This window comes from Rhinopithecus bieti, unplaced genomic scaffold (assembly GCF_001698545.2).
Source record: "Rhinopithecus bieti isolate Rb0 unplaced genomic scaffold, ASM169854v2 scaffold_64314, whole genome shotgun sequence".
Classification (NCBI taxonomy): domain Eukaryota; kingdom Metazoa; phylum Chordata; class Mammalia; order Primates; family Cercopithecidae; genus Rhinopithecus; species Rhinopithecus bieti.
In genome coordinates this window covers 412,641-427,151 of record NW_016824620.1, presented here as the reverse complement: position 1 = coordinate 427,151, position 14,511 = coordinate 412,641, and the positions used below count along the sequence as shown (strand labels likewise).

The following is a 14,511-nucleotide window of genomic DNA, read 5'->3' as shown; positions in this document are numbered from 1 at the left end:
AAAAAAAAAAAAAAATTCCACCATCAAACTCACATTAGAACTAAAAGGGAGTAAAAAAAGCAAGATGCCCATGCATTCCCTTTTCAAAACATATGTTAATGATATAAAAACCTAAATTAACACCTGTGATGATCTTTTCTATGCTAAATATTTAACGTTTAGGGCATCAACGCTAAACCTGTGTCAATGGCATCTTTTATAGATGAAGATGATTTACCATTCATAGTGCTCAAAAGTGTGAAAACAGATATATGTCTCAACTCTCTTTATAAACTTACAAAATGGACTCTTTCTTCAGTAAGTGACCACATAAATTTTTTCTGCCAAGTACTATCAAATGCCTATTATAAATGCTGCTTTAATACCAATTACTAAAATTACAAAGGACGAAGATGAGCCCTTGGCTTAAGTAGCTTAACAAAGATGAATGGACATCAGATACATCTAAACACAACCAAACTCTTAGGAAAAAAAAAAGCATGGGACTAAGAAATACAAAATTTGGCTTTGTAGTTATACCTTGAAGGAGAGGGGTAGTGAGGAACACACAAGAAATTTTGGAGGTAATTACAATGACAAAATTTCTTAAAATAATTAAGTAATTTATTTAATTCCTTAAGTAATTTTAATGACAATTTCTTAAGTTCCCAAAATAACTTCTTGGGTTTAGGGTTCATGGATGTTTAGTATTTTTTCTGACTTTCTTCAAATGAAGTTCCATGAAACAAGTAAACCTGAAAAACGACGTGACTATTTTCTCAATTCTCCCACAGGGGTAGGTATTCAGCCCCATTCTACATGTGTAAGAGATTAAGTTATTACAAATAACATCATGGCGATTAAGGCTTAAATCTCCCTTGAAACCTTAGCTGACAAGTTATAGCCATTCTTTTATTACGCATATTTAAATTATTTTTAAATTTGTATTCTGACATAAAAGTTGCAAAAATAGTACTTTTTTCTGAACCATTTGAATAAGCTCTGACATGATGCCCTATCATGCCTGATAATTTAGTGTTTGTTTCTCACAAACAAGGACCACAGCTCAACCACCAAAATCAGGATGTGAATGTTAATACAGTACAGTTGACCACTGAACTGTGCAGGTCCACTTATATGAAACTTTTTTCAACCAAAAAAATCAGAATATTGAGATATCAGAGAAAAAGCAGAAAGAATACTGATGTTGTCAGTGGTATTAAGGAACCTTCTCACAGCAAACATTAGGGCTTTGATAACTTGATATCCAAGATGGTCCTCTCCATCTGGGCTTACTGGACCAACAGTCCAGTGCTCTTTGCCGAGGCAGGACCCCAGCAGTGTCTCAAGCTAAGGGGATTATCTGTAGTATCTGTAGACAATTGAGAATTCAATGAGGACATGTGCCTAGAATGGACACTATCCCCCAGAATCAATGCTACAAGGTTCCTCACAAACATTTTTAGAATTACCACAAAGACAAAAGAAAAATCAGGATACCAACCTCTCACTCTATGTCATATGGTCAAAACAGGGTCCCCCCATTTCAAAATGAAATAGTTCTAATTTCTAACAGTACTAATTTTTTCCACTGAAATCAAACATACAGAAAACCATCAAAAGTAAGAATCATCCTTATAATCCAGAATAAACAGCACTATTTGCATTTTTACACATTCTTCCAGACTTCTCTATAGGCACATGTATGCACAAACCAAATTTAACATAAACAGGATTATATTGCATGTTCTTTCAAAACAACTTTTCTCTTTAAACAATAGGTGAGGGCAGTCTGGCATACAGCTGCAAAACAGCCAAAACGCAAAGTTTTAATCAGAATAATGAGAAACACTAGCCCTGGTGTGCAGAGAGCCTGTGGGCTACTCCATACCCCATTCTCCCTTCTTCCCAGGATGACAGCATTCTAAGCTGCTGCATGGCTACTAATAAGACCATATTCTCAGCCAGCATGGTGTTGCATGCCTATAGTCCCAGCTACTTGGGAGGCTGAGGGAGGACTGCGTGAGTCCAGGAGGTCAAAGCTGTAGTGTGGAAAGATGGTGCTTGTGAGTAGCCTGCATTCCAGCCTATGTGACATGGCGAAACCTTGTCTCTAAGGAAAACAAAACAAAATAAAACAAAACCTTAAAGACCATATTTATTCTCCAGCCTCACTGCAGCTAGGTTCTAGCCAATATGAGAGCTGAAGTGTGTCACATCCAAGTCATGTCCTTAACACTCATTATTTTTCCATACTGGCTGGAAGGTAGTTGTGGTAGTGAGTCATCTCAGACCGTGCAGGCAAGGGTGATACCACAAAGACCGCAGAATAGAGTTGGCTAATACTTGTACCTCGACAACTTCACAGAACAGAACTTTTACACAAGAGAAAGAAATTTCTCTTTTGTTTCAGCCATTGTTGATTTGGATGTCCTAGTACAAAGCAGACTAATAAAGTAACTAAAACAAAGTATCAAAAAGGTATTCACAAATTGTGTAGCTCTGAGCAATACTAATTCTCATAAATACTTGAGAAAAAATACACATTCCACAGAGGTACGTCAGAGAAAGCCACATTATCTTTGAGGTTGTAACGTAACAGTGGTCCAGCACCCAAGGTGTGTATCCTCTGCCCCTCAGCACTAGCCTGCCAGTGAAAAGGAGGCAGCAGAGGGACGGTATCTTCTATAAAAGGTGTTTTGTATACTTCAGTATGATGCTGCTACTCTATACCACATAATGGTTAAGAGCATAGGCTTTGGAGTCAGAACGACCTTAGTCTCAACAACAGTTATCTTTTAGTAGTTACAAGAACTTGTGCAAGTTCTCACCTATAAACTGGGATAACTCGGAATTTTAAATAAGATATGGTCGGGAAAATGCTTGGTATTGTGTCTAGAATGTGGCAAACAATAAATACATGTTTTTATTATTTTATGCTAATTAAATAACTTTCAGAAGACTATTACTGATAAACCAACTCAAATATGGAGACAGTTACCTCATTTTAAAAACAATGCTTCCTTTTTGGCCATGGCTAATTTGCTAATTTACAGGGCTCTCCTAATTCAGAATGATGACACTGCACTCTCAGTGGCTCACTCCTTGAGGTGAGAAATTTGTCTCCAGTTCAACTTACAGCTTGGTAGCTACCTACTGTAGCATTAACAATCATGAAGGAATCTAAATCTTTAGTTAACTCACAGCTTTCTACAGCTGCTGTACCAAATTACCACAAACTTGAAGGCTTAAAACAAAACACATTTATTATATTAGTTCTAAAGGTCAGAAGTCCAAAATGGGTCTCACTGGTCTAAAATCAAGGTATTGGCAGGGCTGCATGCCCTCTGGATGTCTAGTACAGAGCATCTAGTGAAAAAGGTTTCCTCGCCTTTTTCAGCTTCTAGAGCTCACCTGCATTCCTTGGCTTGTAGTCTCCTTCCTCCATCTTCAGAGCCAGCAGTACAGCATCTTCAAATCTCTGACTGAACTTGTCTCCCTCTTCCCCATTTAAGGACCCTTGTGATTACACTGGACCCACATGGATAATCCAGGATAACCGCTCCAAATCAAGATCAGCTGATTAGCAAACTTAATTCCCCTCTGCCATGTAACACAATATATTCACAGGTTTCAGGGATTAGAATGTGGAAATATTTGGGGACCAGTTTTCTAACACTCTCATATATGTTTTCAGAACAAATAACTTCAATTCCCAGATGGGTTTTTTTGGCTTTTTTTTTTTTTTTTTGAGTCAGAGTTTCACTCTTGTTGTCCAGGCTGGAGTGCAATGGCGTGATCTTGGCTCACGGCAACCTCTGCCTCCTGGGTTCAAGTGATTCTCCTGCCTCAGCCTCCCGAGTAGCTGAGATTATAGGCGCACGTCACCACAACCGGTTAATTTTGTATTTTTAATAGAGATGGGGTTTCTCCATGTTGGTCAGGCTGGTCTTGAACTCCTGAACTCAGGTGATCCACCTGCCTCGGGCTCCCAAAGTGTTGGGATTACAGGCATGAGCCACCACGTCTGGCCAATTGCCAGAGTTTTGAAGAGAATAGTGATTATATTTTGACAGCAAGAGAGGAAAGATGTTCTAGTTAGCGGAACATACCTTCCATAGGAAGGTGTGTGCAAGATAACTCTCTGTGTAATTTAAAAAACTGATCCCTTTTAAACACCACTGTGACAACTTCAATACTGTCTTAAGAACTAAAAAAATTTTTTTATGAATTTTTAATTTTCTCGAGATGGAGTTTTGCTCTTGTTGTCCAGGCTGGAGTGCAGCGGTGCGACCTCAGCTCACTGTAACCTCCACCTCCCGGGTTCAAGCAATTGTCCCACCTCAACCTCCCAAGTACCTGGGATTACAGGCATCTACCATCACGCCTGGCTAATTTTTGCATTTTTAGTAGAGATGGGGTTTCACCATGTTGGCCAGGCTGGTCTTGAACTCCTGACCTCAAGTGATCCACTCACCTCGGCCTCCCAAAGTGATGGGATTACAGGCATGAGCCACCGCGCCCAGCCATAAGAACTATTAATTTTTATACAGACTGTGTGAACCAGGTGTTAAAAAAAAAAATGAAACAAAAAAATTAAATAATTTAAAAAATATGCTTCACTCTCAGCCAGGCGCAGTGGCTCAAGCCTGTTAATCCCAGCACTTTGGGGAGGCGAGGCAGGTGGATCACCTGAGGTCAAGAAGTTAGGTCAGAAGTTCGAGACCAGCCTGGCCAATACGGCGAAACCCTGTCTCTAATAAAAGTACAAAAAAAATTAGCCAGGCATAGTGGTGTATGCCTGTAATCCCAGCTACTCAGGAGGCTGAGGCAGGAGAATCACTTGAACCCAGGAGGTGGAAGTTGAAGTGAGCCAAGACTGTGCCACTGCACTCCAGCCTGGGCAAGAGAGCAGGACTCCATCTCAAAAAAAAAAAAAAAAAAAAAAAAAAAAAAAAAAAAAGAAAAGAAAAGCTTCACTCTCAAGGAATTAAAGAAGAGCAAACTAAGCCCAAAGCTAGCAGTAGATAATAAATAGAAAGGAGGGCTAGTGCAGTAGCTCATGCCTGTAATTCCAGCACTTTGGGAGGCTGAGGTGGACAGATCACTTGAGGTCACGAGTTTAAGATCAGCCTGGGCAACAAAGTGAAACCCAACCTCTACTAAAAATACAAAAATTAGCCAGGCATAGTGGCACACGTCTATAATCCCAGCTACCTGGGAGGCTGAAGCATAAAAATTGCTTGAACCTAGAAGGCAGAGGCTGCAATGAGCCATGATCATGCCACTGCACTACAGCCTGGGCAACAGAGCAAGACATTGTCTCCAAAAAAAAAAAGAAAAAGATAGAATGCAGATAAATGAAATTAGAGAACAGAAAAACAATTTTAAAATTAAAGTTTTTTTTTTTTTTGAAAGATCAACAAAATTGGTAAATCCTTAGCTAGATTAACCAAGAAAGAAAGAGCTGGGCACGGTGGCTCACGCCTGTAATCCCAGCACTTTGGGAGGCCAAGGTGGGCGGATCACCTAAGGTCAGGAGTTCAAGATCAGCCTGACCAACATAGAGAAACCCCATCTCTATTACAAATACAAAATTAGCTGGGCGTGGTGGCGCATGCCTGTAATCCCAGCTACTCGGGAGGCTGGGGCAGAATTGCTTGAACCCGGGAGGAGGAGGTTGTGGTGAGCCATGATCGAGATCGCACCACTGCACTGCAGCCTGGGCAACAAGAGCGAAACCCTGTCTCAAAAAAAAAAAAAAAAGAGAGGCTGGGTGTGGTGGCTCACACTTGTGATCCTAGCACTTTGGGAGGCCAAGGTAGGAGGGGATCACTTGAGCCCAGGAGTTTGACACCAGCCTGGGCAACACAGGGAAACCGTGTCTCCACAAAAAAAAAAAAAAAAAAAAAAAGTATATATATGTATATATCTCTATATATATCTCCTTACCTAACATTACATACGTATTTTTTAATATATGTATGTTGTATTATGTAAGAATCCAGCATATTTTTACATATATGAATAAAAATACACATTATATGTAGCATATATATTTTATATGTTTACTATGTAAATATACACATATATAAAATACATATATTTGCCAGGTATAGTGGCATGCAGGTGATAGGACTGCCTGAGTCCAGGAGGTTGAGTCTGCACTGAACTGTGATTGCCACTGCACTCCAGCCTGGGTGTCAAAGCAAGATCCTGTCTCAAAAAAAGACAGAAAGAAGGAGGGAGGGAGAGAAGAAGGAAGGGGGAAAAGAGATGCAAATAACTAAAATCATAAAGAGGAGACATTACAACCAATGCCACAAAAATAAAAAGGATTATGAGAGAGTTCTAGGAAAACATGTATGCTAACAAATTAGATAAACTAGAAGAAATGGATAATTTTCTAGAAACACACAACCTACCAAAGAAATACAAAGCCTGAGTAAACCTACAACTAGTAAGGACACTAAATCAGTTAACAAAAAATCTCCCACAAAGAAAAAGCCCTAGACGGATAGCTTCACTGATGAATTCTAATCAGACATTTCAAAAACTAACACCAAACCTTATGAAACTTTTCCAAAAAACTGAAGAGAGATCACGTCCTAACTTATTCTATGACGCTAGCATTATCCTGATACCAAAGCCAGACAAAGACACTACAAGAAAACTACTGATCCATATCCCTTATGAACACTGATGCAAAATTTCTCAATAAAATATTAGCAAACTGAATTCAGCAACATATTACAAGGATTATATACCATAACCAAGTGGGATTTATTCCACAGTGAACACGGTGTTGAATAGAAGTGGTGAAAGTGGGCATCTCTGTCTTGTTCGTGATCTTAGAGGAAAAGCTTTAAGTCTTTTGCCACTGAATATGTTGCTTGCAGTAGCCAAAATGTGTGCTACTGGTATAAAAACAGACACAGGGACAAATGGAATAGAATGGAGCCTAGAAATAACCCTCACATACATGGTCAAGCGAATTTTGACAAAGGTGCCAAAACCATTCAGTGAGAAAAGCACAGTCTTTTCAACAAATGATGCTGGGAAAACTGGATATACACATATAAAGAACGAAGCTGGATCCTTACCTAAACACTACTTATAAAAATTAATTCAAAATGGATCAAAGGCCTAAATGTAAGAGCTAAAACTATAAAACTCTTAGAGGAAAACTGATATGGTTGTGCTGTGTCCATTCAAATCTCAACTTGAATTGCATCTCCCAGAATTCCCACATACTGTGGGAGGGACCCAGCGGGAGGTAACTGAATCATGGGGGCCAGTCTTTCCCATGCTATTCTTGTGATAGTGATTAAGTTGCAAGAGATCTGATGGATTTATTAGGGGTTTCCACTTTTGCTTCTTGCTCATTTTTCTCTTGCCACTGATGTAAGAAGTGCCTTTCACCTCCCACCATGATTCTGAGGCTTCCCCAGTCACATGGAACTGTAAGTTCAGTTAAACCTCTTTTTCTTCCCAGTCTTGGGTATGTTTTTATCAGCAGTGTGAAAACGAACTAATACAGTAAATTGGTACCAGTAGAGTTGGGCGCTGCTGAAAAGATACCCAAAAATGTGAAAACAACTTTGGAACTGGACAACAGGCAGAGGATGGAACAGTTTGGAGGGCTCAGAAGAAGACAGGAAAATGTGGGAAAGTTTGGAACTTCCTAGAGACTTGAATGGCTTTGACCAAAAGCCTGATAACAATATGGACAATAAGGTCCAGGCCGAGGTGGTCTCAAATGGAGATGAGGAACTTGCTGGGAATTGGAGTAAAGGTGACTTTTGTTATGTTTTAGCAAAGAGACTGGGGCATTTTGCCCCTGCCCTAGAGATTTGTGCAACTTTGAACTTGAGAAAGATGATTTAGGGTATCTGGCAGAAGAAATGTCTAAGCAGCAAAGCATTCAAGAGGTGAGTTGGGTACTGTTTAACGCAATCAGTTTTACAAAAGAAGCAGAGCATAAAAGTTTGGAAAATTTGCAGCCTAGTCCTGTCCAAGAGAATCCTGATTAACACAAAAACATAGGGGAAAAGCTTCATGATACTGGATTTGGCATTCATTTCATGGATACAACACCAAAGGCACAGGCAACAAAAGAAAAAGATGACATAAACTTTATGAAAATTAAAATCTTTTGTACATGAAGGACACCGTACAAAATGAAAAGGCAACCTACAGAATGGCTCTATCACCCAGGCTGGAGTACAGTGGCATGATCTTAGCTCACTGCAACCTCCGCCTCCCAGGTTCAAGCAGTTCTCCTGCCTCAGTCTCCCAAGTAGCTGGGATTACAGGCGCCAACCACCATGCCCGGCTTTTGTTGTTTTTTTCTGAGATGGAGTTTCACTCTTGTCATCCAGGCTGGAGTGCAACGGTGCGATCTCGGCTCACTGCAACCTCCACCTCCCAGGTTCAAGCGATTCTCCTGCCTCAGTGTCCCAAGTAGCTGGGATTAGAGGCGTCTGCTACCAAGCCCAGCTAATTCTTGTATTTTTAGTACAGTGTTTCACCACGTTGGCAAGGCTGGTCTTGAACTCCTGACCTCAGGTGATCCACCCGCCTTGGCCTTCCAAAGTGCTGGGATTACAGGCTTGAGCCACTGCGCCCAGCCTTGCGTTGGCTAATTTTTTTATTTTTTAGTAGAGTCAGGGTTTTGCCATGTTGGCCAGGCTGGTCTTCTCTCCTGGCCTCAGGTGATTTGTCCACCTAGACCTCCCAGAGTGGTGAGATTACAGGCGTGAGCCACCGCACCCAGCCAGTACTCTTTTTAAAATATTTATTTTTAGGCAAGCTCTTGCTCCATCACCCAGGCTGGAGTGCAGTGACACTCATGGCTCACTGTAGCCTCAAACTCCTGGGCTCAAACAATCCTCCCACCCCAGCCTCCCTAGTAGCTGGGTCTATAGGTAAGCACCACCACACCTGACTAATTTTAAAAAATTTTTTTGTAGAGATGGGACTCATTATGTTGCCCAGGCTGGTCTCAAATTTGTGGCCTCAAGAGATCTTTCTGCATAGGTCTTTTGTTTTGTTTTAAGAGACGGTCTCATTATGTCGCCCAGGCTGGTGTCAAACTCCTTGGCTCAAGCAATTCACTTGCCTCAGTCTCCCAAACAGCTAGGATTACAAGTGCATGCTCCTGTGCCTGGCTCAAAAAATCAAGTAGGTGGGATTATAGGTGCATGTTACTGTGCCTGGCTCAAACAGATTTTTAATTTAAAAAAAGCTTCACTACGGCTTGACTACTAAAAACTAAAATTGGACCCCAGTATACTTAAGCCATTCCTGCCAATAAAAAGCTCAATTTCCAAACACTTTAATAAACATGGACTCTGGACCAAATCCCCCCCAACTGTACTGATGTGCTTCCAACTTACCTTCGCTTTGGTGCCCTAATGAAGAGCTCACAGAGAAGTCTGCCCTGTTCATCCTTATAGTCTCGGATGGTGTTATAGAGTTCATGGCACACGGCAATCTACACATTAGCAAAGGAGAAAATCATTAAAAACGTGAACAGAAAGCCAGTGTAGATGTAAGAATTATTTTCTATTCTTCAATAAAAGACAAGTAGAGAAGAAATATGATGACTCTCAATATTACCAAACATGCTAAAGTCTGAAATATGGTGACAGTATGTCTCCATGTCTCCTTTCAAACAATCAAGTTGACTAACTTTTTGGTATCTTTCATCAGATTTATGTTCCTGGTGATTTTGTCTTTTAAACTAAATCAGTTCATCACTCTCTTGCTTAAAGCCATCCAACAGAAGGGTTTCTCACTTCACAGAAAATAAAATCTAAACTCCAAACATTGCTTGTGTGGGCCCTACATACTCTGAACGGGTGGAGCTTGCCAGTTTCCTTCTCCTTCCTGACCATCTACTGCTCCAAGACACACAAAACTCATCCCTGACCCAACCTCTCTGCACTGGTTCTGTCTGTCTGGAACTCTCTTCTAGGGAATTTAGGCCAAAACAGTCCAAATCACCCAAAATTTTCCTCTTAGCACTTATTACTAGCTGAGGATACATTATTCTTTGTTTACTTGTTTATATTCTACTCCCTGCCCGCCCTGGAATCTAAGTTCCATGTGAAAAATGGGCTTGTTTCCCACATGGTTATATCCCAACCATGAGAACAGTGCTTGTCACATGATAGTCACACAGTTATTTGTTGAACGAATATATGATGTAACATACTGAAATTATTCATAAGATCACACTATTACTCTAAGACTTAGCTGAATACATAATATTCATAAAAAAAGACAATCAAGAGAATCTTAAAAAAGTGGAGACACCTTGCATCGTACCAATTTTATCATTAAAGGGAAGATAGGGGAATCATGGGAAAAGCACACAGAAACCATGTAATCCAAGTTACTCACAGGATCTACAGTTGGAAGATTGGAAAGTCTCCTCCTTTTCCTGCTTGGGCCTGGTGTTGACACAGAATGGTGCCCATCATCAAAGTCCCCGCTGACACTGCTAGAAGGGGAGGTAGCTCTTCTTCTCTTGGAACCCATGGAATCCAACTTCTTCTATAAGAAATAATTAGCCATGTTCTTACATTTAAATAGACTCTGTCACCAAGTCTTCAGCTGGTCACGTGCCACCAAAGTCCTGGCTCACTTAGGAGAACATTTTAACGTGTTGTAGTTTAGCTATAAGTGTGTGTGTGTGTGTGTGTGTGTGTGTGTGTGTGTGTGTGTGTTTTAAGCCCTGGACTTCCTTGTTTTAGTCTTTCACTTACCAGAATGTTATACTTTCAATTTTGATGGGACAAATTCAATAAAAGCATATTCATTTGTGTATCATCCATCTTGAGTGACTCAACAACTTCTGGCTCCAAATTTGCCCTAGACTGGAGTTTCCCGTTTCCCAACCTACATGTAGTAGTACAATAGTGTGCTGAAGGTATTAAGCCTTCAGCCCATGAGGCAGGCAGGCAGGCCTGGGGTATAGAGGCCCCAAGGTATCCAATTCTGGAGTCAGCACCTCATCTGCTTCTCCATGTGCCTTACAATTATGATCATTTGCTAGGCGGGCCATCACGTGGAAAAGAACAAGAAGTAGAGCCTAGGACAAATGAGTAGTGCAAAAAGGTAAGGGGACAGAGGACAATTAACCTTCTAGCATTTTAGATGTACTCTAAAATTAATACCCTGAAAATGAATGTTCTCCATTCATTAAAGCAGGATCCACAAGACATACCCCTGGAAAACACTTAATGAGACTTGCTATACCTAGACAGAAGTACAAATTGTCCTTCGAAACTCTTCTGTTAATTCAAACTAATCTCCTTTTAGTGATATGACGTACTCTAACACTTTTAACTGTAACTATTTATAACACAAGAAATGCAACCACTGAAATGATCTGCTACATATAGTATATACCCAAGAAAGTTCTGCAATGTTTATATTGTAATATAATCTAACAATACTATCAAATAGTATATTGTGATTTGAAAGGCCTTTTTCTTTATTTTTATTTTTTTTAAGATAGAGTCTCGCTCTGTCACCAGGCTGGAGTACAGTGGCACGATCTCTGCTCACTGCAACCTCCGCCTCCCAGGTTCAAGCGATTCTCCTGCCTCACCCTCCCGAGTAGCTGGGACTACTGGTGTGTGCCACCATGCCCAGCTAATTTTTGTATTTTCAGTAGAGACGGGTTTTCACCATGTTGGCCAGGATGGTCTCGATCTCTTGACCTCATGATCCGCCCGTCAAAGGCCTTTTTCTAAAGCTAAAAGAAAAAAAAGATCCCAGTTTCACTCATCAACACTGAAGGTATTGATCCTTCAGTACCTGAGGTAGTCAGGCAGGCCTGGGGTTCAGAGGCCCCAAGATATTTACTTCTTGAGTCAGCACCTCATCTGCTTTTCCATGTGCCTTACAATCATGAGGAACCTCATACAACTAGAGTACCTCATAATTGTGGGCACATGGAAACACTGAATTTCAGGACAATATGACACCAGCAGCTGAATGATTAGAAGGAGAGCTCTGGTTGCCAGCAGTATGGAAAGAAAAGTTGGGGATCTCCAGGAAACAGAAGGAGCAAAGCAATCACATTTGAAAATCCTGGTGAGCAATTAAGGAAAAAGAGAAGTCTAAGATCTCTTTTTCCAAACTGAAGTCCACAAGCTGTTTAAAACAAAATCTACCATGATGATGTTCCTTACTCTAGGCTTCGGTTTGTTATACAGTATTATTAGTTTGAAGTTGGCTAAAAGTAGTTAAAAGCATCAAAAGGCTTAACCACAACTTAGCCAAGTTTTGCTGATTTTTGTTCCTTTTATAAAAGGCTGATCAACAAGCCTCAATTCATTAAGATAAAGAAATTAAGGATCAATCCCTGTTAAACAATCTACGACAAAGACAAGTGAATTTGATGAACATAAGGAGGGAATCTTTATGGAAAGGATAACAAAAATTTAAGAAAGGTGGAAGGAAAAAGTCAAGGAAGGACAGAAAAGGGAAAGGGTGTAGATAATCAGTAATTTACCAGCTTTACCAGAGCACAACCAGCGCCTCGAAAAGCCAGTCTCCTCATTATGTCTGAAAGTCAAGTGAAGCCAGTGGGAGAAGGAAGGGCTTTAGAAGTGCTGATTCAGTGTTAGTATATTCAAAACTGAAAAAGAAGAACAAGAGAAGGGGGAAATAGAAAAGAAAGGTCAGAAGGAGTAAAAATGAGTACAAATAGATAGAAAACATTCCAATAGAACTGCTAAAGGAAGATAAAGAGAACTGGAGAAAACAAGCATATCAGTTCTCTTTTATCTATCAAACAAACTTCTGCAAAGGCTCAGACACTAACAGTATCTGACAGTTCTTCCATTTTAAAACCAAATGCTTTCATATGTTTAAAGATGTCTCATGGAGGTTCCCCTTTACTCACATTAGGAATGACTGTCAATTCCAGGAATGAAGCATGCCTGCCCAACTGCCCCCTAGTCAATAAGAGCAGAGTTCAATCACAGAGCTGGAATGGAGAGTGAATACATGTGGGAGGCTCACATGTGACACCAAGTGTTGGCAAGCTGGAACAAACCAAGAATGGCTCATGTGAGCAAAAGGTCTGGAAAACACCCTCCCCCACAAAAAAAAAATTCAGAGAAAGAACATTTATTTCCAAACGTCCTATCTGCATTGGAGACACTATATAAAAATTTGACAAGGTTAAAAAAAAAAAAAAGCCAACCATTTTGGCAGGAGTTCAGAATTACTTTTATAAATAATCCACTGAAAATCAAATGACAAAAAACATAAATTATCAGCATGTGTATGTCATTCAGATGATACAATATCCTTGAATCATTAATTTACTTTGGTAAGACAAGAAAAAGTTTCAACTTAAGGATAATTTTCAAGTATTTACTTATCCATGGGACACATTTTAAAATATATTTTAAAAGTTTAACAAGAAGGGCAATGTTATAAGGTAGGAGAAACAACAGGACCTTTGCTCATAAGACCAGAATAGGAGTCCTAAGTCTTCCACCTCTGATTATCAGCTTGATGTCGTCTGAGTGATAGCCTCTCAGATCTGTTTCTTCATCTCTAAAATAAGAACGTAACGCTGGGTGTGGTGGGTCGTGCCTGTAATCCCAGCACTTTGGGAGGCTGAGGCAGGTGGATCACCTGAGGTCAGGAGATCAAGACCATCCTGGCTAACACAGTGAAACTCCGTCTCTACTAAAAATACAAACAAATTGGCTGAGCATGGTGGCATGCACCTATAATCCCAGCTACTCGGGAGACTGAGGCAGGAGAATCACTTGAACCCGGGAGGCAGAGGTTGCAGTGAGCCAAGATGGCGCCACTGCACTCCAGCCTAAGCGACAGAGCAGGACTGTCTCAAAAAAAAAAAAAAAAAAAAAAAATTAGCTGGGTGAGGCAGTGCATGCCTGTAAACCCAGCTACTCGGGAGGCTGAGGCACGAGAATTGTTTGAACCCAGGAGGCGGAGGTTGCAGTGAGCCAAGATCGTACCACTGCACTCCAGTCTGGGCGACAGAGCAAGACCCTGTCTCAAGAAAAAAAAAAAAAACATAAAGTGAAATCACTTCTGCAAGTTCCCCAGGCACAGGAACAGCATATTCATTTTTGTAGACCTGTCTTACAGAACAGTATTTGGTATAGGTTAGGTGCTCAATTTATCTTTTAATAAATGTATTAAAAGTGCACTTAGGGCCAGGCACAGTGGCTCATGCCTGTAATCCCAGCAATTTAGGAAGCTGAGGTGGGCAGATCACCTGAGGTAAGGAGTTCAAGACCAGCCTGGCCAACACGGTGAAACCCCATCTCTATAAAAAATACAAAAAATTAGCTAGGCGAGGTGGTGGCATGGGCCTGTAATCCCAGGTACTCGAAAGGGTGAGGCACGAGAATTGCTTGAACCTGGGAGGCAGAGATTGCAGTGAGCCAGGATCTTGCCACTGCACTCCAGGCTGGGGGACAGAGTAAGACTCTGTCTCCAAAAAAAAAAAAAAAAAAAAAAAAAAGGGTA

General features: G+C 40.6%; 1 protein-coding gene across 1 annotated transcript in view; it reads right to left on the bottom strand.

Annotated features, from left to right (window-relative positions):
• The window catches only part of PBRM1 (polybromo 1), a 154,888-nt gene that overhangs the window by 138,396 nt on the left and 1,981 nt on the right, over positions 1 to 14,511 (bottom strand). The window contains 5 exon segments of the mRNA XM_017862427.1: positions 2,236 to 2,339; positions 9,378 to 9,475; positions 10,387 to 10,539; positions 12,509 to 12,634; positions 12,902 to 13,043. Coding sequence (XP_017717916.1) covers positions 2,236 to 2,339; positions 9,378 to 9,475; positions 10,387 to 10,539; positions 12,509 to 12,556 — 403 coding nt within the window. The 5' untranslated portion in view covers positions 12,557 to 12,634; positions 12,902 to 13,043.